Source organism: Haematobia irritans, chromosome 3, assembly GCF_050003625.1.
Source record: "Haematobia irritans isolate KBUSLIRL chromosome 3, ASM5000362v1, whole genome shotgun sequence".
Lineage (NCBI taxonomy): Eukaryota > Metazoa > Arthropoda > Insecta > Diptera > Muscidae > Haematobia > Haematobia irritans.
The window spans coordinates 58,336,092-58,361,418 of NC_134399.1; the positions used below are offsets into that span (position 1 = coordinate 58,336,092).

At 31.2% G+C, this 25,327-nt stretch overlaps 1 protein-coding gene across 3 annotated transcripts in view; it reads left to right on the forward strand.

Moving 5' to 3' along the window:
* The window catches only part of bbx (bobby sox), a 41,802-nt gene extending 18,488 nt beyond the window's left edge, over positions 1–23,314 (forward strand). The window contains exons 1-4 of one of the 3 annotated variants that reach the window (XM_075302414.1): positions 7,709–7,823; positions 17,886–19,167; positions 19,234–19,315; positions 20,900–23,314. In XM_075302414.1, the coding sequence (XP_075158529.1) occupies positions 17,972–19,167; positions 19,234–19,315; positions 20,900–22,306 (2,685 nt within the window). In that variant the 5' untranslated portion in view covers positions 7,709–7,823; positions 17,886–17,971 and the 3' untranslated portion in view covers positions 22,307–23,314. Of the gene's footprint in view, positions 1–7,708; positions 7,824–9,854; positions 10,015–17,885; positions 19,168–19,233; positions 19,316–20,899 lie in introns of those variants that run through there. The other 2 variants (XM_075302412.1, XM_075302413.1) reach the window with 2 other exon arrangements.
* Positions 23,315–25,327: the final 2,013 nt, after the last annotated feature.

The following is a 25,327-nucleotide window of genomic DNA, read 5'->3' on the forward strand; positions in this document are numbered from 1 at the left end:
TTCCTATATATCTTTTATCTACCTGTAATCGATACCTGTCATCGATGTAATCGATATGTTTGCGCGTGGGTTGTTTTTTTAGTTGGAATCGCGTTGTTATGGTATACGGCGAGATTGTTAAAAAATAATATAGTAAAAAAATATATAATAAATAACAAATAAAATATTTGTTATTTTAAATTAATGAGAAAGTTTTCGTTTTTTTATTCAAAATTATTGAACATAAATAACAAACAATACGTCTATCAATGTTCGTGATGATGCATAAAGAAAGAAAACAACAACCCCTTCATTCGTCTTCATTTTGGAATCTTCAATTATCAGGTAACATTCATACAGTGACGCCTTTTGTGAAAAAAATGGTTTATGATTTTTTATATTTGTAGGTATTGAAATTGTAAAAGGAGGACAAAATCGTTACGCAGCATCTTATTAAAAGTGAAAGGAACAAGAAGAAGAAAATCATTACGTTTTACAGTTGGTAACTTTACATGGAAATTGGAAATAGTGGAATAATAAACTAATAATTCAAAGCCAGTCGATGCTGTTAATTCTTAATAAATGTATTTAATATATTAATAAAACATGTCTTTTATTGAAGAACAATGCCTATATAAATAAATAAAACTGTATTTAAAAACGAATATGTAAGATTTGTCCAAATGAATGAAAAAAGTTCAATAAAATCATTACATACACTCAGAGAAGGAATATGATCACCTCAAACATGTTTTAAGAGCAAAATGTTATTTTTGGGTGGTGACCATGTAACATGGTTTTCGCAACCATGTTATTTTCTCGGAAATCATTTATCTGATTTCGGCAAGCAGGTTATATTTGAAGAGAAAATAACATTTTAGTGGCGAACATGTTACATGGTCACCATACAAAAATAACATTTTGCTCTTGAAACATGTTTGAGGTGATCATATTCATTCTCTGCGTGTATATGAATTCAATTCAGTTAAATTTTTTCATTCTGTAGTATAGTGGTACATAAATATACAAAATCACATCGTTCAAACAAATAAAAATGTCTTTGGCGCTATACGAAGTTCAACTTTCTTCACAATGAGTTCATTTTAACTTAAAGAAGTGGTCACTTTTTTCTGGGTGTATGTATCTCATTTTGCTTAATTATAACTTTGAGTGTCTTTGACCGCAAAATTATTTCCGACATACTTACAGTTAATGTGAAATATTACTGTAGCTGTAGGTTCACATTCGCATGCTCATAAAAAACAGATAATTGTGTGTGTAATTTTTTTATTGTTAATATCTGAAATATTGACTTTTATATCATTTTATCGACAATTTTTAAAATTTTTTTCAAGTTTGGTAAAATGAAGTAAGGAGATTTGTAGCTGATTTGTAAGGAGATTTATAGCTGATTTGCAAAAAAATGTCAAATTTATTAGGGCCAAAACCTTTGTCATTTTTTACTTTACGTAAAACCTTGGTCCGTGAGGATACAAAATGCTTATCATAACAACATATGTATCTGGGTAACAGATTAACACTGGATAGGACGATGAAACGGTGGAAGATATCTAATTATTTGACTTTCTTTATTTGAAAAAGAGTAATTTACAATTATTCGAATAAACGGCCTTTGACAAAATGTAGTTTTAAATTATTTAAGAATTTGATGACCACGTTTAATCTGTTAATCGAAATCTTAAAAAATTAACACCAAAACCCAAGCCTTCAATTTAGACAGATGTAGAGAAGAACACCATTCTGATACTGGGAAACAAATTTAGTCGTTTTTCATTTATTTTCCATGTTCTATCAAAGTCCCTTAAAACGTGTTAACCACAACTTAAATTTCCAAATTTAGACTCGACTTTAAGTATGCTATGTTTCAAGTAAAACCCCGTTCAAAGACATCTCCAAATTTTGAATGCGTTTTTACACATTACGAATTACAGGAGTAAGCACATACTTGTACGCAAAGGACAAAGAAAGAAATTAAGGGGCCAAACACATGACGATAAACCACTGCCTCTATAGTCGTTTTATCATCGTTTAGAAGAAGAACAGTTAGCTACTGGGCTATGAACCTTATAATGTTTTTTTTTTTTTTTTTTTTTTTTTGTAGAAGCTTGTATCTATGAGCTGGCTTTTTGTTTTCATTTTCATTCTTAGCTGTCAGAGTATTAGTTTTATTTGTTCTTGACGTGCCGTGTGACCTTGAAATTGTTTTTTTTCGATTGGTGCACACAGTCAAACACGAACAAACGAATGTTCGCTCATAACATACATATGTTTGTAAATATGTAGGTTTATTGTGCACATCTGCTGCAAATTGTTTATAGTAGACAGATGAAGAAGGAAGGAAAGGTAGAGCACTCCGTAGTCAACGAACCTATAGTCAAATATTCCTACCCCCACATCACATAACTTTATTTTATCTTATTGCCACACGCCGCCCGCATAAATAACGTAACTGTGAAATGACAACAACAGAATAAATTGCACATAAGTGCAAGTAAAAAAACGAAAACATGAAAAAATCAAAACAACAAATAATGGCAAAGAAAATGTTTAAAGTGAAAATATGATAAAATATTGAATTAGCGTATATTTAGTTGGTATTGCACTCAATTTTTATTAGGTGTATGCACTCTTATTTGTAAAGCTTTGTCTCTTTCAGGTCAATACGCGGAGAGATTTTATAACAGGGTTGCCAATTCTCTTGCTTCGATTAAAATAATTCCAGAAGGAAATTAATATAACAGTCGAATTGAAAAGTCCCCTGTATTTTTTGAGAAATTTTTTAATATAAATTCCTATGATGTGATACACTGGTTATAAGTTTTCGGTTCAAAATAGGCGCCTGTTCATTCAATAAAATTTCTTTTCACACTAAAAAAAATGGCACTAAAGCCAATTTAATTCTATTTTAGTTCATGAAATTTTTATATTTTGAGAAAGTTAGTTAGTTAAATGAATTATAAAAAATGGGAAAAATTATACACAAATGAAACATAAATATTTACTAAATTCGTGTCTCCCACAAAATAGTTCAAAATTTCTTAAAATTTATAAATTTTATCAATAAAGGTGGTATACTTGCTTTCAAGATTTTAAAAATATTTATAAAAGTTCTGGGAGAAATACATGTTTTTCAGATTTTATTGTAGTGTCGTCATATGACGACGCTATGAGAATACGAGTACTAATATAAACTTTTTTTTTTGTTTTCGGTGTGTGCATTGATTGCTTCGCACCATATCATCAGATATAAAAATATTTATTTTTTTATTTTTAATGAATTTTTGTAAGCAAATGTATTAAAACAAAAAATACCAATGAAGTAATAAATCTTAAACCTAAAATCAATATCAAAATTTTGTACACTTTTTTTTGTACCCATTTTCCGGAAACCTGAACCCGATATGACAATTTTTTTTAATATATGTACTAAAGGTATCCTATACATGCTGTGAATCAAACATTATTAAAGGGTGATTCTTTTGAGGTTAGGATTTTCATGCATTAGTATTTGACAGATCACGTGGGATTTCAGACATGGTATCAAAGAGAAAGATGCTCAGTATGCTTTGACATTTCATCATGAATAGACTTACTAACGAGCCACAACGTCGAATTTTCAGTGAATGGGCCCTAGAAAAGTTGGCAGAAAATCCGCTTTTTTATCGACAAATTTTGTTCAGCGATGAGGCTCATTTCTGGTTGAATGGCTACGTAAATAAGCAAAATTGCCGCATTTGGAGTGAAGAGCAACCAGAAGCCGTTCAAGAACTGCCCATGCATCCCGAAAAATGCACTGTTTGGTGTGGTTTGTACGCTGGTGGAATCATTGGACCGTATTTTTTCAAAGATGCTGTTGGACGCAACGTTACGGTGAATGGCGATCGCTATCGTTCGATGCTAACAAACTTTTTGTTGCCAAAAATGGAAGAACTGAACTTGGTTGACATGTGGTTTCAACAAGATGGCGCTACATGCCACACAGCTCGCGATTCTATGGCCATTTTGAGGGAAAACTTCGGAGAACAATTCATCTCAAGAAATGGACCGGTAAGTTGGCCACCAAGATCATGCGATTTGACGCCTTTAGACTATTTTTTGTGGGGCTATGTCAAGTCTAAAGTCTACAGAAATAAGCCAGCAACTATTCCAGCTTTGGAAGACAACATTTCCGAAGAAATTCGGGCTATTCCGGCCGAAATGCTCGAAAAAGTTGCCCAAAATTGGACTTTCCGAATGGACCACCTAAGACGCAGCCGCGGTCAACATTTAAATGAAATTATCTTCAAAAAGTAAATGTCATGGACCAATCTAACGTTTCAAATAAAGAACCGATGAGATTTTGCAAATTTTATGCGTTTTTTTTTTTTAAAAAGTTATCAAGCTCTTAACAAATCACCCTTTATAACCGGATGATTATTTTATAACTCGGGAGAATACGGGTTAACAAGGTAAAAAAAATAATTATGTCTAACAAATTTTCTCGAATTTGTTGAAAATATTTACTTATTTTTGTGAAATCCGCGTGGTATCTGTATTTGTAACACAGGATTTTTAGTTAGTTTTTGTTAATAGTTTTATTATTTTTCGGAAATTTCCGCAGCCCAATGAAATTTGACTGTGCACATATGTTCAATGTGAAGAAGAAATTTTTCATAAGATACCCAAAAATAGGAAGAATGGACTACTTTATTGTTAAAATGGTCATGACTTGGTGCCAATGATTTTTTCATTACTTGTAGTTAATTTTTTTCTTCCATGAGAGAGTGTAATTTAGCAATTTATTACTTTTTCCTTATTTTAAAAACGCATTGTGGACATCTCAATCATTTTTTCCATAAAACATCCCTATGGGAAATTGGTGCAAATTGCCACTGACAGACTTATCACAGAACTGGTACCTGTGCTCCAGTTAGTTGCAATTTTTAAATAGTCGTAATTTATTTATTTCCGTACTCGCTTGATATTAAAATCTTAGATCCATTAAGATTTTAATATCAAGCATTTTCACATTTAGTGAAATAAAATTATCAGAATAACCTTTTGTTCGACATATTTCAAAAGTTTTTTTTTTTCATTTCGGGTTCGATTGGGATGCCCAAATTGAAACAGATTTCTGAGTTTCTTCGAGACTGGTTCCTGAGGACCTGTCTATGGGGTGCTCCCGCTAAATTGTCCCAGGACGTGTCCTTTGGGATGAGTTCAAGACGCGTCCTTAATTATAAATTTACCCCGTCAATGACAAACCCATGTTAAAGTGACTGGTCCCTTCCATACGTGTTGACCATAATTGGGACTGGTCCATACACACCAGAGACTAGTCCTGTACCGGTTCTGTGTTGATCCATTTCCAGTAGGGCAGTTTAATTTTTTTTCTGCTCGGTTCACTAAAGTTATATAACGAAGTGTTTGGTGAAACTTATTTCATATACAACCTGTTTTTGTTTTGTGAGATACTGAGGTAATGCAAACTTAATACAGGCTATAACAAATCAAAAGTTTACTTGGATGCTAAGATTTTGGTCTTCACTATAACATGGACAGCGTTGACTTTACTGGTCTAAAGATCCAAATTGGCTCTTTTTTGAACTGCTAGCTATTTCTTATTTTGGTTCCAATTTTGGCTCTTCTTAATTTTTCCGTCTGTTTTTGGCTCATTCTTAGTTTTTTTTTATAATAATATATAATTATAACTAAAGTGTAATACAAACGCCAATGTCACACCAATATCACAAAAATAACTAAATATTTTTTTAACTCAACTGTAATTTATTGAACACGACTATTGTTTTACTTGATAGAGAAAATTTTGTAGTTCGAAGGGATAAATTGGTTTCCAAATATCAATAATGTCTTTAGCGCCACACGAAGTTCAAGATGTATAATTTACAAATTTAAAGAAATTCTGAACTATTTTGTGGGAAAAATACGAATTTAGTAAATCTTTATGGTTAATTTGTGTATAATTTTCCCCTTCTTTAGTTAATTTAACTAAAATCCACAAAAAATTATTAAAGCCAAGAAAACTTTCTCAAAACATAATATTTTCATGAACTAAAATAGAGTTATATTGGCTTTAGCGCCCTGAAGGATTTAATAGATTTTATTTCAACAAAATTAATTTTTAAAATTTGGCTCTTTTTTAAAAAAGTCAGCTGTACATAGGCCGAGCTACATGCACATTCATTAAATGGTTTAAAAGTTGGTTAGTTATTAATTTAATCAATCATTTTTTATGATAAATTAAAAAAAACAACAATTTTTTTCTATGATTTCAACAAAGCTATTCAAGAATATATAAATGTCAGTTTAAAACTCAAAATTATAACAGACACTTCAAAGAAATACAGTGAAACCTTTGAAAGGTGGACACTCACGGTTGAGAGGTTTCACTGTATATGCGTTTTCTTCAAGCAACTTTAATTCAAGTATGCAATATCCTCCAAACAGCCCATAATTGAAACTTTTATATCTTGAATTCAAACATTCAAAACCTAAATTGATTTATACATTACTTCTTTAATCCAACATTTTTTTGGTTCACACATATAGGCCACAAAGCAAATTGGGCTAGGAATCTCTGATATAAAGGATATATAAATATAATAGCTTTAACTGTTCGATTTTCCCACAATGCATTAGAACACTTGTATCTGTAATCTTCGTATGGCATATATTACCCATTCAATTCAAATACCACCACAGAGGTGCAATGGTTAGCTAGCCCGCATTGCATACAAGCATGATGGGTTCAATACCATTCTCGACCAAAAACCAAAACGTTTTCCAGCAGTGTATTATCCCCTCTCAGTTATGTTGGTGACATTTCTGAGTGTTTCAAAGTTTCTCTAAGTGTTTCCACCGTAGGTTAGGTTAGGTGGCAGCCCGATGTATCAGGCTCACTTAGACTATTCAGTCCATTGTGATACCACATTGGTGAACTTCTCTCTTATCACTGAGTGCTGCCCGATTCCATGTTAAGCTCAATGACAAGGAACCTCCTTTCATTAAGAAAATTACATTTTTCATTTAAAAAATAAAAACGAAAAACAACTAAAAGATTACAAACATGTATTAAACTTATCTGGTAAATGCAACATTTGGTATGACGCAAGCCAATCTCCCATCTTCCTCTTTTATTATCTTTGGGATAATCCACCGCTGAAAAATTTTTTGGTGTTCGGTCGAAGCAGTAATCGAATCCACGACCTTGTGTATGAAAGGCGGGCATGCTAACCATTGCACCACGGTGTTTTCACCGTAATGTAAAAAGCAGGTCCCTTGATTATTTTTAGAAAATTTTAACTAAATAGTATTACATACGCTGACATCACGCCGATATCACAAAAATAAGTAAATATTTTTCGACAAATTCAAGAAAACTTATTAGACATAATTAATTTGTTTCACTTGTTAAAGAAAATTAAATTTGTGAGAAGTACGAATTTAGTAAATATTTTTGTTTTATTTGTATATGTAATTTTTCAGTTTTCGTTTTTTAGTTCATTGTTGCAGATATAGCTTAACCTTGTAATGCTCAAGTATTTTTTATGCTGATAAAATCGTTGATTTTATCACTCTAATATCTTGCACATTATCGGGATAAGTTATTTAAGTTCTAGATGGAAGAACAAATCAACTCGTGTTGAGTTAGAGGGCAGTACTTCTTGACTTGGTAACTCTGTTAAGCACTTATGAGATGCGCGAGAGAGTGCTAAAGCTATTGAGTGGGTTTTGTGTATTTGTGAAATGAATTGCTTGCAATTTCGTTTAGAGTTGAATTAAATTTGACATCATCAGCATACATATCGTATCTCGTTGAACCTGTAAGTGAATTTTAATTATTTGTGTTAAAAATTAATAACAACCATAACCTAAAAGTGATGATAATATATAACTGGTTTTGATAGAAAACATAACAGAAAATCTATTATTGTTGGAAAACAACAAAAAATCTTTGAATTTGTTTTGAAAAGAAACGTCATCAGCTGATTGCAAATCGGCAAACAAAAGCAACAATTTGAGGGCAGAGACACTACATACACGCAATGTGTGTATGCATGTGTATGTGAGCTTATTTGACGAAATAGGAAAAAGTGAAAAGGTATTGTTTAGTGATTTTTGTTAATAAATTGAAAACAGAGTTGTGGTATTAATAATTTATACATCTTTAATTGATGGATATGTCCGATTACATTTGTTTTTAGAATAATCCTTTGTTTATATTAATTATAAATACAAGATCATATTTGTATGTGTTTATTGTATCTATGTGCCTTTAGTATATGTATGATATGTATATACCTTAAATATATGAGTGTTTTTAGCCAGTCGTTGGTGGAAGCAGTGTTGCCAGTATTAACTTATTCTCTTAATTGTGTGCATTTATTTCCCATATATATATATTTTTTTAACCCTCTAATGCCCAATCCCGCCTTTAGCCGGGCTTCGATAAATCAGGAAGCTTTTAGTAAAACACACCTTAAGACAACAAAAATGGTTAAAATAATGAGAAACCTTAGTTAAAACTGTTCAAGAGTTTTTACAGCCTATACTGAATTTTACCGTATACATTTTCCTTGTTTCGTTTCCTTGCTTTTGTGTCGTTAACTTTGAATATTTAATCAGCTGGCAAAAAAATTGGGGCATTAGAGAGTTAATTCTTAAAAATTATTATGAAAAGTTAACGATGTATATAAAAATATTTTAAAATATTACCACATTCCCCATTGGGGGAAATCCACAAGAAAGGCAACGGAGCAAGAAACACAACAGGAGCGTCGCTACCAAAGACAATAAACTCAAGGAGGATAGGAAATTGGCTACTGAGGAGGTCAAACCATTTACCATGTTAGTTTCATACTCGAACCAAAAGCGTATACGACAAGTATTGACATAGCATTAAAATAATAAAATAAGAAGAAATTAAGTGCACAAAATAAATTTCCTTAAACGGGAAAATGTAATTTTTTGCTATTGCCTAAAATTTAACATTGTTTCATTAAGAAAATTAAGTTTTTCGTTTAAAAAATAAAAACGAAAAACAAATAAAAAAATTACAAACATGTATGGAACTAACATGGTAAATGCAACATTTGGTATGACGCAAGCCAATTTCCTATCTTCCTCAAGTTTATTGTCTTTGGTCGCCACAATATTTTATTTTGTGCCATCGATCAACCGATCCCCATAATAACAAATAAACTCTTCGAGTCGTTTATTCAAACCGGTTGAAATTCAGCATATGTTGTCTATTTCATTTAGTGATGATTGGTGACTCTAATCAAAATCTTGACAAAACCATTGAATATGAAATAAAATTGGAAATACTTTACCAATTTGACGAAAATGAACCAAATTTCATTTGGATCAATATTAACCCTCTAATGCCCAATCCCGTCTTTAGGCGGGCTTCGTAAAATCAGTAAGATTTTAGTAAAAACTACCTTAAGACAACAAAAATGGGTAAAATAAAGAGAAAACTTAGTAAAATCTGTTCAAGAGGGTTTGCAGCATATGCTGAATTTTACCGTATACATTTTTCTTGTTTCGTTTTCTTGCTTTTGTGTCGTTAACATTGAATATTTAATCAGCTGGCAAAAAAATTGGGGCATTAGAGGGTTAAGATTTTTTGGATGACTTTCCGGAACAAAATGGCAACGCTGCACAACAATCAAGTTCAAGTGAACGAATAAAGAACAACAACAAAACTAAGCCACTATCAACAAACATATGAGAGTGTTCTCATTTGTTGGGTTCACAATGTTGGTTCGATGGAGACTTCTGTGAATGTAGTTGTAATTGTTTAAACTCTCCCCAACCAAACGAAGTACACTGACATTGGGTAATTGAGTTTCGTATCGGTGTACACGACACGTAGCGCATTCATTAAACAGCAACAATATCCAAAAGACTAGAAAAGAGGAACCCAGTGCAATTCTTAATCCGTGAATTAAAATTATTAAAAATATTTCCAATATACATTTAAATATATTCATCGAAATGTAATACAAAAGTGTGAGTTCTAAAATACATTTTAAAGTGTACAATTTTTTATTAGTCTCAAATATGTAGATACAAATATTTTCGTAAGATCAACATCGTATTTATCAAGTTTAAAATCTCATCGTACAAGTGCAACTATTTTATGATTTATTTTATAAAACAAAAATATTATCAACCAATTTTGTTAATGAGTGAGAGGGGTGTGATCCATTTTATTTTCGCCAAATTGCATATCCATACATTTTCAATATTTTTTTCCATTGTTTCGTTTTTTTTTTTCACTTCACCTGCAAACTACTTGCTCATTTTCTCTTTTTTATTTTTCTGCTCAATTTGCAATTTTGAGAGCCAGTGTATGTATATACGAGAATACTTGCTGTTAAGATGCAAATCAAAGAGCATAGAAAACATATACATACATATACACTCTTTGATGCAAATACAAAATTTTGTTTTGTAAACAACCAAAAGTGAATACACAATGATAATGATATCGAGCGATCAGCTGATGGCTATTTTCTTCCATATATTAAAATTAGATTGTGAAATGCTTATACAATGAAGACAGAATATTAACGAGTAATTGTAAAATATTAAATGAAAATTTTGTAAAATTCCTATTAGTGCACTTAACGTTTGTTGTAAAACAGTATTATACAAGGATGTACATCTTATTTGTAATATTTTCCTACAATTTAACAAAAGAGTAGTAAAATATCAATTGGTGTTACCAGATTGCTTATTGATAAAGTGACTTTTCCTCGATTCATAATAGCAATTTATTGTCATTAATTTGCAGCATTAAATGTTTATTAATATTTGAGCATTTCATACATTAAAAATGTAAGATTTCCCTTGTTTTCTTGTTGTTTTGTCTATAAGCAGCCGATGACACAGAAAAAATATCACGAGAATTTTTCCAATTGAAATCTTAATTGAGTTTTAAAAAATATTCAACTAAAAATTTAATTGGTTCAACAAATTTTTTTCATTATTTTAATTATAATTATAAGTATCAATTAATTTTTTAATTGACTTAATTGATTTTTTAATTGATACTATCATTTCTGTGATTGAAAAAATTTCAATTAAAAATTAAATGGATCATACCTTATGTTTTCTTTTGTAAATTCATTAAAGGTATTAAACAAAAAGGTCGAACAACAAAAACAACAAAACTTAGATTAATTTGATAAATTAATTTCGTGATTGAAGACAACAAATATTTTTTGTGTACAGTGTTGCACAGGACAATTGACATTACCTGTATAAACGAGTACTCCGCTTTTGTTTAGTCCGTCACGACTATGGTATCCATTAAAAAAAGAAAACAAGCCTAATGTCGGCATAAGAGGTGTTCACGTGACACAAATTGCCGAGACTCTCGAAAACAGCGATAGTGTGCTCGAATAAAGAGACGCCAGAGTTTTCGTAAGTCACGACTGGGACTGTCATTCGGGATTTCAAAATATTGAATCCCGGGATTTTTTGCCAATTTGGCTTAATAAAATTTTATTAACAAAAAAAAACGCAACACAGAAAATAAGAGCAAATTAAAAAAATGAAAAACAAATGGTAGCACTTAGTTCAATTCAACATTATAAAGAAAAGAACCAAAAAAAAAAAAAGAATTAACACGAAAATAAATTATAAAGTAATTTCATATCGCAATCTTACTAAAAAAAAAGATAAGGATTTTCGTTATACCTGGCATGTTTTCGAACCACTGTAATTTTTTCGGAATCCCGAAAAATCTCGAGATTCGAGATTACACCCGTCCCGGGATTTGAAGACTATTTGCTGAAATAGCAAAAATTGTCTACTATGTTTCAAAATTCAATTACCCTTCAACATGTTTTGGTTTGGTTGAAACTAATAATAAATCTTAAACTATGTGCTATCACACAAAAAAAAAATAATTCTAGACAAACAAAGATAGTTTCTTATTTGCTTTTCGCTGTAAGGAAGTTTATTTGGAAGCTTTTCCACGATGTAAAAACATTTTCATAAAGACAAACTCAAAATAAAAGATTCCGATGTTGAACATTTCATAGTAGATATTCAATTTTTACTATGATACTGTACAAAAAACTGTAAAACTGAAAAGAACAGTGCTTGATATAAACGAAATGGACTGTGTTTTTGGTTCAAAAATTATTTTTTTATTTAAAAAATTAAAAATTTTTTAAAAGATTTTTTTTTTTGCTTTAAAAGTTTAAAATTTTCGAAGTAATTCAAAAAACTCTAACAAAAGAAAAACGTTTTCGGTACACATTTTCCAAACGTTTTTTTTTTCTTTGCGTGCATAACCCAATAAAATTACATATATTAAGAATATATTTTCTATTTGCTAAAAAGTCTGAACAATTCTCAAACAACAAAATACAATTTATGTATTTTTGTTTCTTGTGAATACTTTGAGTAATATTTTAAAATTGATGATTGGTTCTATCACATTTGTGGCTGAAGTAATATCAATAAAAAAACTTAGAAGAATTAATTTTGTAATTGAATAACAAAATTTGTTAAGTATTTATGTTACTTATATCCTTGTTTTTAAGTAGACGTCCTTTAGTGTAATGCAATACTACCCAGCAAAAAAACGTCGCCAAAAAAGTAATGAAAATGTTCTTTTTGGATCCGGAAGTGGTGCAAAATTGACGTAGAAGCGATGAATTTAACATGGGCCTATCATAAGACGGAAGTCCTCCATTTCGGATCACTTCTTTAGGTGTGATCCGAATTCAATGTTTTGGATGTAAATTAAAAAATTCTGTGATATTTTGTCAAATAAATAATTTTTTATAATTTTTAATGGATTCTAACGCTTGTCGGAAATGTTTGATCTCAAATATTTTCAAAAATTCACAATTTTTTCAGATTGGATTCAGCATTTTTTTTTCGACAAAATTTAAATGATTTGTACCATTTTATGAATTCTTACTCTGTTTTTAACCTAATTGAAACAAAAAAGTTAAAATTATCCATTAAAAGTATGAAAAAACCAAGATATAAAAAATTGAATTAAAAGGACTTCCTGGGTAGTTAAAATAAAGAACATTATTGGGAGTGCATCTTCTGGAAGTGCTTTTAAAGTTGTGCCTTTGGAAGAACTTCCAAATTTTTTTGCTGGGTAGCTACACTGAAAAAACAGTGAACCCCCAGAAAGGCAACTTTCGCTTAATTTTAGAAACTTTGGAATATTTTTAGAAAATTTTAACTAAACAGTATTACAAACGCTGGCTGGCATCACGCCGATATCACAAAAATAAGTAAATATTTTTCGACAAATTCAAGAAAATTTATTAGACATAATTAAGTTTTTCACTTGTTAAAGAAAATTTTGTAGTTTGAAGGAAAAAACTGGAGTTCAAAATTGCAAGAATGTAATTAGTGACGTACGAAGTTCATCATGAACCCAAATTTACAAATCTAAAGAAATAATGAACTATGTTGTGAGAAATACGAATTTAGTAAATCTTTATGCTTAATTTGTGCATAATTTTCTCCCGTTTTTTTAAATTAATTTTACTTACTTTTCCTAATTTTTTCCCGTTTTTAGTTAATTTAACTTACGTATGCAAAAAATTATTAGAGTAAATGAAACTCCATTCCTTTTGTTATTGTTGGTTTATTCTTCAATCAATTTGCAAAGGCCGGCTATCATAAACCTTTTTTCGGAAGGTTCAAGTGTGGTTCACTTTGGGTTTAGTGAACTCCATGAATTTATTCTGATAATTGGTTGATAGTTTTGCTGCAAGTAGAATCGATGCTGATGAGGAATGTGGTAATTCCGAAACGTGCGTCCATCCAACCATCTTGCAGTCTATAGGGCTTTGTCCCAATAAATTTGACCTTCACCAAACATAATAATTCTATGATCTAAAATAAATTTAAATTGACTTTATTGAAATAGAGGGTTCGTTTTTTATGTATTTACGAAAATACATCAAACCGATGTCAGAAAATTAATCTTTTTTTTCGGGGATAGAATCAGGTCATCTAATCTATAATAATTGAACTTTTTTGTGTTGATTTGAAATTTATAGCAAATTTTTTCTAATTTTTTCTAAAACTACTTGCAAAATTGAAAAACAATGTAAGCACGCCTTAAAGAGAATATTGTTTCGGAGTTACGGATTTTTTTAATTTAATATGGCGAACAGTTTTCAAGATATTCCCATATATGTAGCGGAAGTGACTTAATTTTAACGGTATATCTCGAAATGTCGAGCTGATGAAAAAAAAGCCCAGATTTGGATTCAGCGTTCCAAATAACCTTAAAAACAATATTCAGTTCTTAATCATCAGAACCATTGTTCCCTTGTGTAATATACGATTATGTTGACAGTCATATCTAGTGCTTTAATTTTGCAATGACAAAACTGTATCATAACCTGACTGGGGGTTTTAAATGTATTACACAAAAATATAGTCCAACTTAGTTTTCTTTTGTGGCTAAAATTGTTTGTTTAAGGGTAAACCAATATCGTTGAGAGCAAACGTGACAACGTTTAAGGAGACAACCTTACCAATAATAGAAAACTTCGTCGGTTTCAAATTTCGTTTCATAGGGAGAGAAAAACCATTTTTTTAATTAATATAAAATATAACACAATCCACATTCAAAAAAAATGAACCCTCTATTTCACTAAAGCCAATTTAACTTTATTTTAGTTCATGGAATTAATATGTTTGAAGAAAGTTTTCTTTACTCTAATCATTTTTTGCGTACGTTAATTAATGAACTAAAAAACGGTGAAAAAATTATACGCTAATGAAGCATAAAGATTTACTAAATTCGTACTTCTCTCAAAATAGTTCAGTATTTCTTTAAATTTGTAAAGGCGTCCATCTTGAACTTCGTATGACACTAAACACATTCTTGCAATATTTTTGCCCTTAAAACTACAAAACTTTGTTTAACAAGTGAAAAAAAAATTATTTATGTGTAATAAATTTTCTTGAATTAGTCGAAAAATATTTGCTTATTTAGTGATATGATGGGTCATGTCAGCGAGTGTAATACTGTTTAGTTAAAATATTCTAAAATTTCTAAAATTAAACAAAATTTTTCTTTCTTGTGGGTTCATTAGTTTCTCAGTGCAAGGATATAAGCCGACTTATACCACTTTGATTGTCAGTCAAATTAAAATATGGAAATGTATCCATATGTGCTTCGAAATATGAGGAAATAGGTTACGGCTCGCAAAAAGAATTAAAGTAATTGTCACCATCTATTATGAGAACCATTTATTTCGATACTTTTCTGTCATCATTTTAAAGCATATTGAATATTTCGAAAATTTTGTATAAAATAATTTTATTTTGAGTTTTTATTTTTATTTGTCACAAATGTCAGTTAAATATTGGCATAGCTTGCAACGTTCTACTAAGGGGTGAAATTTACAATGTGTGCTCATTGTTAAGATACCTCATTAATTCGTGTAGGCGGGAAGAATACAAAATATTTAATTCAAGGATATATAATCATAGTTTGAAGAAATACTGTATGGTGTTTGGTAGGGCGAAATGACAAACCCCTTTAGCTACGCCAATGAATGCCATTAATAAAATATAAGCAAATACTGATAATGAAAGTTGTGCTCAAATGAAAAAAATGTAATCACAGGAGTGCATGAAAGTACCTTACTACTGAATGAAGCTGTTAAAAAATTACTTCCTTCCTTTTTAGGAATATTTTGTGGAGTAAATTAAATTACCACAAAATTTATAGATAGACCGTGACGGTAACTTTGAAGAAATTAGTATGAGACTTTCTGTAAAAAAATAGAAAACTAAAAACTTGGCAGAAAGTGGCAGGACACTTTCTTTTAACAAAATAAAAAGGCGAAGTCATACACCCAGAAAAAAGTGTCTTCGAAACTAAAGGAAAAAATGTTCATCAATTTAGTTTAGCCATTTTATTTCCACTCAGTTAATATTTTGTGTGAAATAATAAAATTTACTTGTTTCAGTAAAAAAATCCTAAACTGAAAGCAGTTAGGAGTAGTTCATAAACTAGAATAGGGCATGGAATTTTACTAATACTGTTTTCTTCGCTGGGTATAAGAATTTACTACTGAACAAGAAAATTTTATTCACTGATAACAAAGCATTCGTAAAAATAAACAAAAACCGAACTAAAACCAAGTTTCCTCAAATTTAGTAAGATTTCTTATAAAATGATAATTCTGACTTCCTTTATTATAGAAAGCTTATCATACATACGAATAACACTTGGCATAGAAAAATCTTTTAGTTCATTCGTACTAATAAGTATTCAATCCTTTCAAAACTTAAGGAAACACACTTGTTAGAATATAGGAAAATTTCCTACATTTCTTTTATCTACCTGTAATCGATACCTGTCTTTGATGTAATCGATATGTTTGCGCGTGGGTTGTTTTTTTAGTTGGAATCGCGTTGTTATGGTATATGGAGAGATTGTTAAAAAATAATATAGTAAAATAATATTATAAAAAACAAATAAAATATATAAAATATTTGTTATTTTAAATTAGTGAGAAAAATGAAAATTGGTTTATAAAAAAGAAACCACCAGCAGAATAACAACCCCTTCATTCGACTTCATTTTGGAATCTTCAATTATCAGGTAATATTAAGTGACGCTACCATTTTGTGAAAAAATTGGTTTTGGATTTTTTTGTTTATATTTGTAAGTATTGAAATTGTAAAAGGTGGACAAAATTGCTTGGCAGCAAATTATTCAAAGTGAAAGGTACTACAAGAAGAAAAAATGTGTTTTAATATTTCAAGGCCAGTCGATGCTGTTGATTCTAAATAAATATATTTAATATATTAATAAAACATGTCTTTTATTGAAGAAAAAATTGCTTATATAAATACATAAAATTGTATTTAAGGTAAGGTAAGCAGATCTAAATTTGAAGTAAAAGGTTTACCACAAATATGTAAGATTTGTCCAAATGAATGAAAAAAGTTCAATAAAATCATTCCATATATGAATTCAATTCAGTTAAATTTTTTCATTCTGTAGTATAGTGGTACATAAATATAGGAAAATGTTAACTAATATACGGAATGCATTCTACCTAATTTCTACGAAAATCACATCATTCAAACAAATAAAAATGTCTTTGGCGCTATACGAAGTTCAACTTTCTTCACAATGAGTTCATTTTAACTTAATGAAGGGGTCACTTTTTTCTGGGTGTAGCTAATGACTTCTTAGGCAGATTTCAAAGTGTAGAAATCTACTACAACTCCTATCGAGCAATGTAGGAAATGAATACCTATAGCGGGGAGAAAAATAAAAGCGAGACCAAGTTTAGCTGTGAAATGAGCGTTTACTTTACCATCCTTTGAGCGATGTTGGGTCTTAGGCTGACGTTGACAAAAGTGGAAGTTACATTTTGTATTTTAATTAAGAAACTTCGCATTGTATTCACAAATTGCGTATTACATATATTATTGTTAAACCAGGTTTAACTAACTTACATAGATAAAAATATCGTTCCGATAAAACAGCTAATCGCTTAAATAAATTTACTAAGCGGTGGTCTACCCTCTGATTAATTACTAAAAGGAGGATGATTATTTTATATTTGTCCATTCCTTCGAGAGATATCGCGTTTTCAACTTTTACTTATAACCATTTCTATACGACATACGAGAAAGTTAACAAAATATTAAATATTTCATTTAATCAATTTACGTTCTCTTGGACCTTATTAGCATCAGTATCAAAACAATTAAGAAACAATTATGAAGGCAATATTTTTAATAGCAAGCCAAGACAAGCGCACATATCCTTCACTAAACAAAAAAGATGAATTGGGAAATATTGCCCGTGATGAAGTATTATATTGAGTATAATTTTTTATTGTTACGTTTTTCAGATTACTTGTCTTAGATGAAAGACTTCTTGAATAAAACAAGGTATATATAATCCAATTACCAACGGTGGATATAAAAATAATCAAGGATGCTAAATAGTGTAAATACATTGGAATTTCTCAAACCTAAGTTGATAATCATGGATAAGTTTAATAGCACCTCAGCCGCCAAAATACATCACCAAACATCCCACACGCCCACTTCAAGGACTTACTACACATTTGTACGCAATGCGGATGATAAAATGAAAACAACATTAATGATTGGTGAACAATCACTCCCATTAACACAACAATCACCGCTAAGACACGAACGTGTTAAAGTACAACATTTGGAGAATCATACAAAGTTGCAAAATAACAGTTGCTGGAATGCTTTTGGTACATTTTTAAGTACCACCTCAGCCTGTGCTCCTCTTGGTGATGGCGGTGTTGATAATACTGGTGCTCCCCACGACATTAAATATGATTGCACTAACGAAGCATTAGATATGAAGCATACAATTGATATACAAAACAAAAGTGCCTTTAATTTAGAAATTAATAAGCGTATTTATAGCAATATTAAAAACATTAACAGCAATAAAAATAGCCATGACGATAGTAAGTCAACATTATCCACTGTAGAAACAAACAACAATCATTTTTACTTCAAAAACCAACAACAACAACAAAATGGTTTTATAAATAAACAATCAACACAGAAATCAATGATGATCATTCTACCACAGCGCACAGAGGATCAAGAGCATGCCTATAGACGAATTGAAAGTGTCCACAATTATGCCAAGCTGAAGACGGATAATCAGTCACCAAACGGTAGTCGTCGACACAGTTTTGATGAAGAATACGACGACGAAGAAGAGGAAGACGATGCAGAAGACGACAATAATGATGCTGATTACGATGTGGAAGAGGATGACTTGATTGATTTAGATGGTGACTACGAAGATATTTTCAACCGCAGAAAATTTGCAAAGTTATCAAACTCATCGTCTCATGGATCAGTTATTTCAACAAAATTAGCTAAAGCCAACAAATGCTTGACATCTCAAACAGTGACACCTTCCTCCACACACAATGCCGATGAGGATTCTGAATTACAAGTAGATGTGGAGACAGTTGAGAGTCAAGTTGTGAATACTTCGGCTATGAATGTCAATGTAAATGATTCGTCATTGGTAAAACCTGATCATCATGCACGTCGGCCAATGAATGCTTTTCTAATATTTTGCAAACGTCACCGTGCTATTGTAAAGGAGAGATATAAAACTCTGGAAAATAGGTTTGTACATACCTATCACTTAGTATTTGAACTATGTTTAATATAGATTGGTAAATCTTCTTTCAGAGCTATTACCAAAATATTGGGCGACTGGTGGGCTTCTTTAGATGCGAATGATAAAACGAGCTTTACAGTTTTAGCACAACAGGTAGGTGTTTGTTGTTACTGAAAACATGTTCTATATTCCTGGCTTATGACCACATTTTTGTAAAAGCTACAAGATTAAAAAAAAGTCTTTTGCTACATCGTTTGACTAATTTGGTTCAAATTTGCAAGTTCTTTCTCTATTTTTTAAAAGTCTGTTTTAGAACTTACGTTTTTTGTTTACAAACGTTCAAACTGCCGTACGGAAACCAATGACAGATCAGATTATTTGAGATTGAAAAAAAACTTACATTGTTCTAAAAAACTGTCATTTTTGTGTACGTTATAGCTAGAATTTTTCTCCGACTTTTTCCATTCCCGGGAACGCAATAACACGTGTTCTGCTAATATGTTAGCTAAAGAACTATGAAATTACAAAAATTAAATTAAACTATAGGAATCACCATAAATGACATTTTCTAATTTTATAAAAAATTCTTTGCAATATTTTTTTAAAATATTATTTTTTTATTTATTTATTCATATCTTTGTTATAATTATGGAGTCACCGTGGTGCAATGCTTAGCACGCCCATCTTACATGGGTGGGTTCAATCCCGGCTTCGACCGAACACCAAAATTTTTTTCAGCGGTGGATTATCCCCTCGCAGTAATGCTGCTGACTTTTCTGAGTGTTTCAAAGCCTCTCTAAGTGGTTTCACCGCAATGTGAAAATCGGCTATAAAAAGAAAGTCCCTTGTCATTGACAAGCATTTTTAGCTCATATTGGATGTATAAAATCACGTTAGGATTATTTTCCATAAATCGTATCCAGCTATTTTGAAAATGGTTCTAAAAAAATGTTTGACACTCATTTTGGTCAAATATTTGCCTAGTGTGAACATAGCCTTAGGCTATCGGCTTATATTAAAATATTTTGAAATTATGTAATTACAAACGCAAGATATGTGTAAAGTGATCCCCTATTTATAAGGACTCACTTACTGCCTGTTCATGATGCTCAAAATCGACTCGAGACGATTAGTTCATTGTTTTTGTGTAGTATTAACAGCAAAATATAGTGGAGTAAAATGACCGCAGTTATTATCCAGGAAAGTGGGATCGTAAATATGTGAAAATCCATTCCCGCACCATGTATACGGGAGACCCCTAATTATTGAGAAATTGGCAGTTATGACAATAAATGGGAGTCGATACAAGTTGTTTTTTTTTTTGTATTTTAAGACTAAATTTGAGAATATATTGAGATTTATGAATTCTGTAATTCTGAACTAACTGTATGACAAAAAATTTGCACATGTAAGGTGTACCAAAACCAAATCTTCACGTGGAAACTCCATATGTATTAGTCCAATAACCAACAGTATTCCTGATAGGCACATTTTTATGACGCTCAAAGTTATTTGACCACATATTGGCGTCGAGTATGAATAGATGAAAAGATATGAATGTTCGGAATTTTTTGTTTTGGTGATTACTTAGGCAAGGGTGGATGAGTGAAAGCTCGGAAATCGGGTGGTTGGCCTAATGTAAACCATGCAAACCATAGCTTTTATTAAGTAATGGTTGTGAGTCACGGAATAATAAATATCAAAATATCAGTAATCAATTGTTACTCCTTTTTCTAGAATAAGGATGCTTTCTTTTCGGCAAATCCCAATTTTAAATGGTACAAATTGCCGGCCCCACCGTTGCGCACTCTTAGTACTCGACCCATAACTGTTGGCTCGTGTGAAAACGAGGGCAGTTCTTTTGGCAGTCCCATCGTAGATTCCGAATCCATATGCAATAATACACGCAGTAGTACTAACTACTTTAAATTAGCGGATGAGGCGCAAATGGGTGATTTAAGTCAACTAATACAGGACAAAAATATAACGAAACAATGTGCTTTACAAGAAGCTTTGGGCGAAACATCACAATTCATGAGGTCTCACATCACTGGTAGTGTTGAGGAGGAGAAGCCACTTGCAGATGAAAAACTACTTGAACATCTTCAATTAAAACGACGTTACTATAACGAGAATAGTTTCTCCAGCAACAGTAGCGAAGAGGATGCTTTGTTACCAAAGAAGAAAAGTGCAAGATCTTGTAAGGGTAAAATATACCAAGAACTGATTAATTCTGGTCAGATAGCTGCACCGGCTATCAAGAAATCGAAATCAAGCCAACGTGTGGCAATAGCCGAAGTAAATAATAGGAATCCACCATCTGTGGATATCAGAGAAATAAAGTTGTGTAAGGAGGAACCTACCAAGCAAGATAAATTGGCCATTGACTCAAAATTTATCGAACAAAAATCGTCTACTGGCATCGAATCGTTAGAGTCATATGACTTTGCAAATTTTGATTTGGAAGAGAAAATTAAAGATCTTCCTGCCTTGAGCTTAGATGACTATTTGCAACGAAAACGTAATACAAAGAAGAAAAGAAAATATCCTTTAAATGCTAAAAAGCGGGGAAATCGTAACAATAATAATTTGAACGGAGCAAATGGTTGTACAAATAATCAAGATGACGTTGCATTCAATGTATCTCCACCACAACCTTTATCGCCTACAACAGCAACGACAATTATTCAACAAAGAAAGCAACAACAACAAGCAGTTGGAAGCCAGAAACGTAAAGCTCGCAAGGAGAGCATTACTCGTCGTGATGTGTCAGCGATTGAACAAGAAGTTACCTCACTGATGCCTCTAACCATAAATGGGTGTTGTTATTTTCAAGAAGCACCATTGTCACCAGTTATTACCTCATATAAGAATATGAAGAGTGAAAAAGACCCACAAGAACATAGTCCAACAAATTCTACCGTTGACTACTTTAATCCGACATCACCAATCATTCCTTTGATGACTTCATCATTTCCACCACAAGCATCACCTTCACTACCATCACGAACTACATTATTGGAGTCTACAGCCCCAGAAGAGATGGAGAATAAACACAACTTAAATGACAATACAATATCGTCTACCTCAGATTTACTCATACTGGCCGAAGTCGCTGCCAATCGCACTGAAATCAACAAATAGTTTGTAACATTTTAAATGATGTGAAACATTAAGTTAAGTAGTAAGTAATAAGTAAACTCCTCGGGTTCATTTCCCTGGAATATACCTTCCATTGCATCAAATAGTTTGTATACAACACACACAGAGTTTCCAGATAACACGGAACACTTTTCTACAGTACTGAAAATCAAATAAGATAAATGGGAGATTTCATTTGTTTTTTTCGTCTTGATTAGCAATGGAAAATCGTATGTGCCTGAAATGAAATTTTACAAAAAAAAAACATGTTGTGCTCACTTACAGATATGAAAGGCATATATTTTATATTTTTGAAGGAACGGTTTAACCGAAAGGCCCATATGCCTTTAATTATTGTGCAACAATTAAAAAAAGAAAATCCTAGCCAGAATTATGCGAAAATTCATTTTGTGTAACAGCTAGTAAAACAGTAAGGCTGGTAAATCATGCATAATTTCCACGTACGTATATATGTAATATTATTAAAGTCAATAATAATATATGATTAATATTATTATGATCAATTAGGTTCGTTACATTATTTTGATCTTCAATTTATTTGGAATGGGTTTCTTTGGAAGTTTCCTTAAGTATTCATTCTTAAGACACATAGATATTTTTTACCTAAAGCTGCCCCAAAAAATTGTATAAAAATAAATCATTGTTAAACATGTTTTACAAATTTGTTGCTTATTCTGTTTGATTTTATATTAAGGATATATGTAATAACCATGAAGAGGATAACACCGCATAAAAGTGGTGTTATGAGAAAAACATAATTTACTCATAAATGGGAAATCGTGGTTATAGTTAATGGATATTACAATCAAAAAATTGTTAGAATCTTCATATATTTCTTGTTTTAAATAATGTTATTAATATATTGTTTTACATACATAAGATATAGAAAAACAGCAGATGCATAATTAGATATCAAACATGTTAATTTTCATTTCTGTTAAGAGTCAATCATTATATTTAAATAAAGTTATATTATTTTTAAGCAACGAATGCAATAATATTCAATGAACACGTAAAAAAGGAGAACACTAATAATACGGACCGGACGTTAGCATAAATGCCTTGCATTCGAAGCGGTAATCCTTGTTTCAACTGAACACTAACAAGTTTTTCACCGGAGTTTTATCTTTTGTAAGTAGTTCCAAATCTTCTGTATTTGGAACTATGTATATTCATGGCCAGGTTAAATCTGGAAGAGAACGGGACCGAGTGCCTGAGTAATTGAATTTTCTTTTATATTTCTCTACAGTCAACCATAAACATAGCGAGACATATTTTCTTGGGTGGGCTATAGACAAATTAAAGATAATTGTCATTTATTTCAAAAGGTGGGTACTGAGTTCGAGTTTAGCCGCTAAAATCAAAACTAAATCTGCAAAAAAGGAATAAAATTATATCCTCTTGTTGCAAATTTTATTATAACTCGGATGGGAATGATCCAATGCAAAAATTGAAAATGTTTATTTTCGGTAAAATGAATAATTATAGAAAAGTACCCGTGAAAAAATGACCAATTTAGCGCTATAATGCCAACTTAGTACTGGCCTAAGTAGTTTATAAGGGCATCGAATACTTTTGGAAATCCATTTTCGTGGTTACTTTTAGAAAATATTTTTATTTTACTGCAGAAGGTGGTCCAATTCTGATTTTAGCGGCTAACCTCAAATATAGAACCCCCCACCTGTGTAAATATGTAGAAATTGTGTTGATAACTAGATGTATACGCTAATTTTCCAATAGTTTTGTATGGTACTATTCGTGAAAAAATTCAAATTTTCGCAATGTCGATTCGAATACATTTTACTTTTATAACGTTAATGGTCTTAGGTATTTGCACACTATTTTACATTATTTAAAAAAGTCGAAATTTTTTTTTATTTATTTATTTAAGCAATTCAAAGCCTTTAAAGGACCAATTTAACGAATTACAATGTACTACTCGAACGGACATTACAATATTATATTAAAATATAAAGCATCAATTAATAAAAAAAAAACAACAATCTTGTATGAAAAATTGAACCAGCAATCTTATATCAATAACGTTATATATACATATTTTTTGTTTTGTTTTTTTCTTTTTTTTTTTGCATTATTATATGTTCGCATGTATGAAATTTGATAATGTTCTTGGATCCCATTGAAATTAAAATATATTTATTTATTTATTGAAAATATATTTTACAAATTAAATTTATAAAATACAAAAAACAGAAAAGCGCAGGGTAGCGTACGCTACGTAGACCATAAGCGCGCAAAAGTAGAAAAAGTAAAATGGTAATATGACTTATGCGCTTTACAGACTATCAGTTATTAACATGATTTTTTTTGTGCGCGAATTCCTTATCCAAGTTTATTTGATTTTTTTTACATAAATAACATCTTATCAGGCATCCTATTTGCATATAACTGCATCTAAGATGCCTGGTACTTTGCCCCATGACATGGAATTTGATGTCTCAGAGGTTGTGGCTACAACCTCTCATCATCATCCACCGGCTGTGACCAATGGCAAAGCTGATTCTAAAACAACAATTAATACCAATGATCGCAAACGGCAACGACTTGAAAGCGCCTTATCACCAATAGATATAACAATCCCCGACCTATCCGAGAGATTGGCGAATCACAACCCCCATGACCAGAATAGATTCGGCATATTAGGTGTTCTGGCAGATATTGACATTGGCCGCAGCGAGCCAGAAAAAAATCAACAAACCAGACAAAGTAATGAGAACAAAAACAACTCTAAATTAAAATGGTGTCCTCCAATTTTTCTTTATAATGTCAACATTGCAACACTTGTTGATAAATTGAAAGCAACAATCCCCACTTTTTCATTTAAAGTAAAAAATATAAACAAAAATAAAAGCAAAATATATTTCTCAGATCCAGCAGTACACACTTCTATGATGTCAATTTTACGTGAGAAGAAAATACACTCTCACTCATTCACTCCAAAAGAATTTAAACAGACATCAGTAGTTCTAAGGGGACTATTTG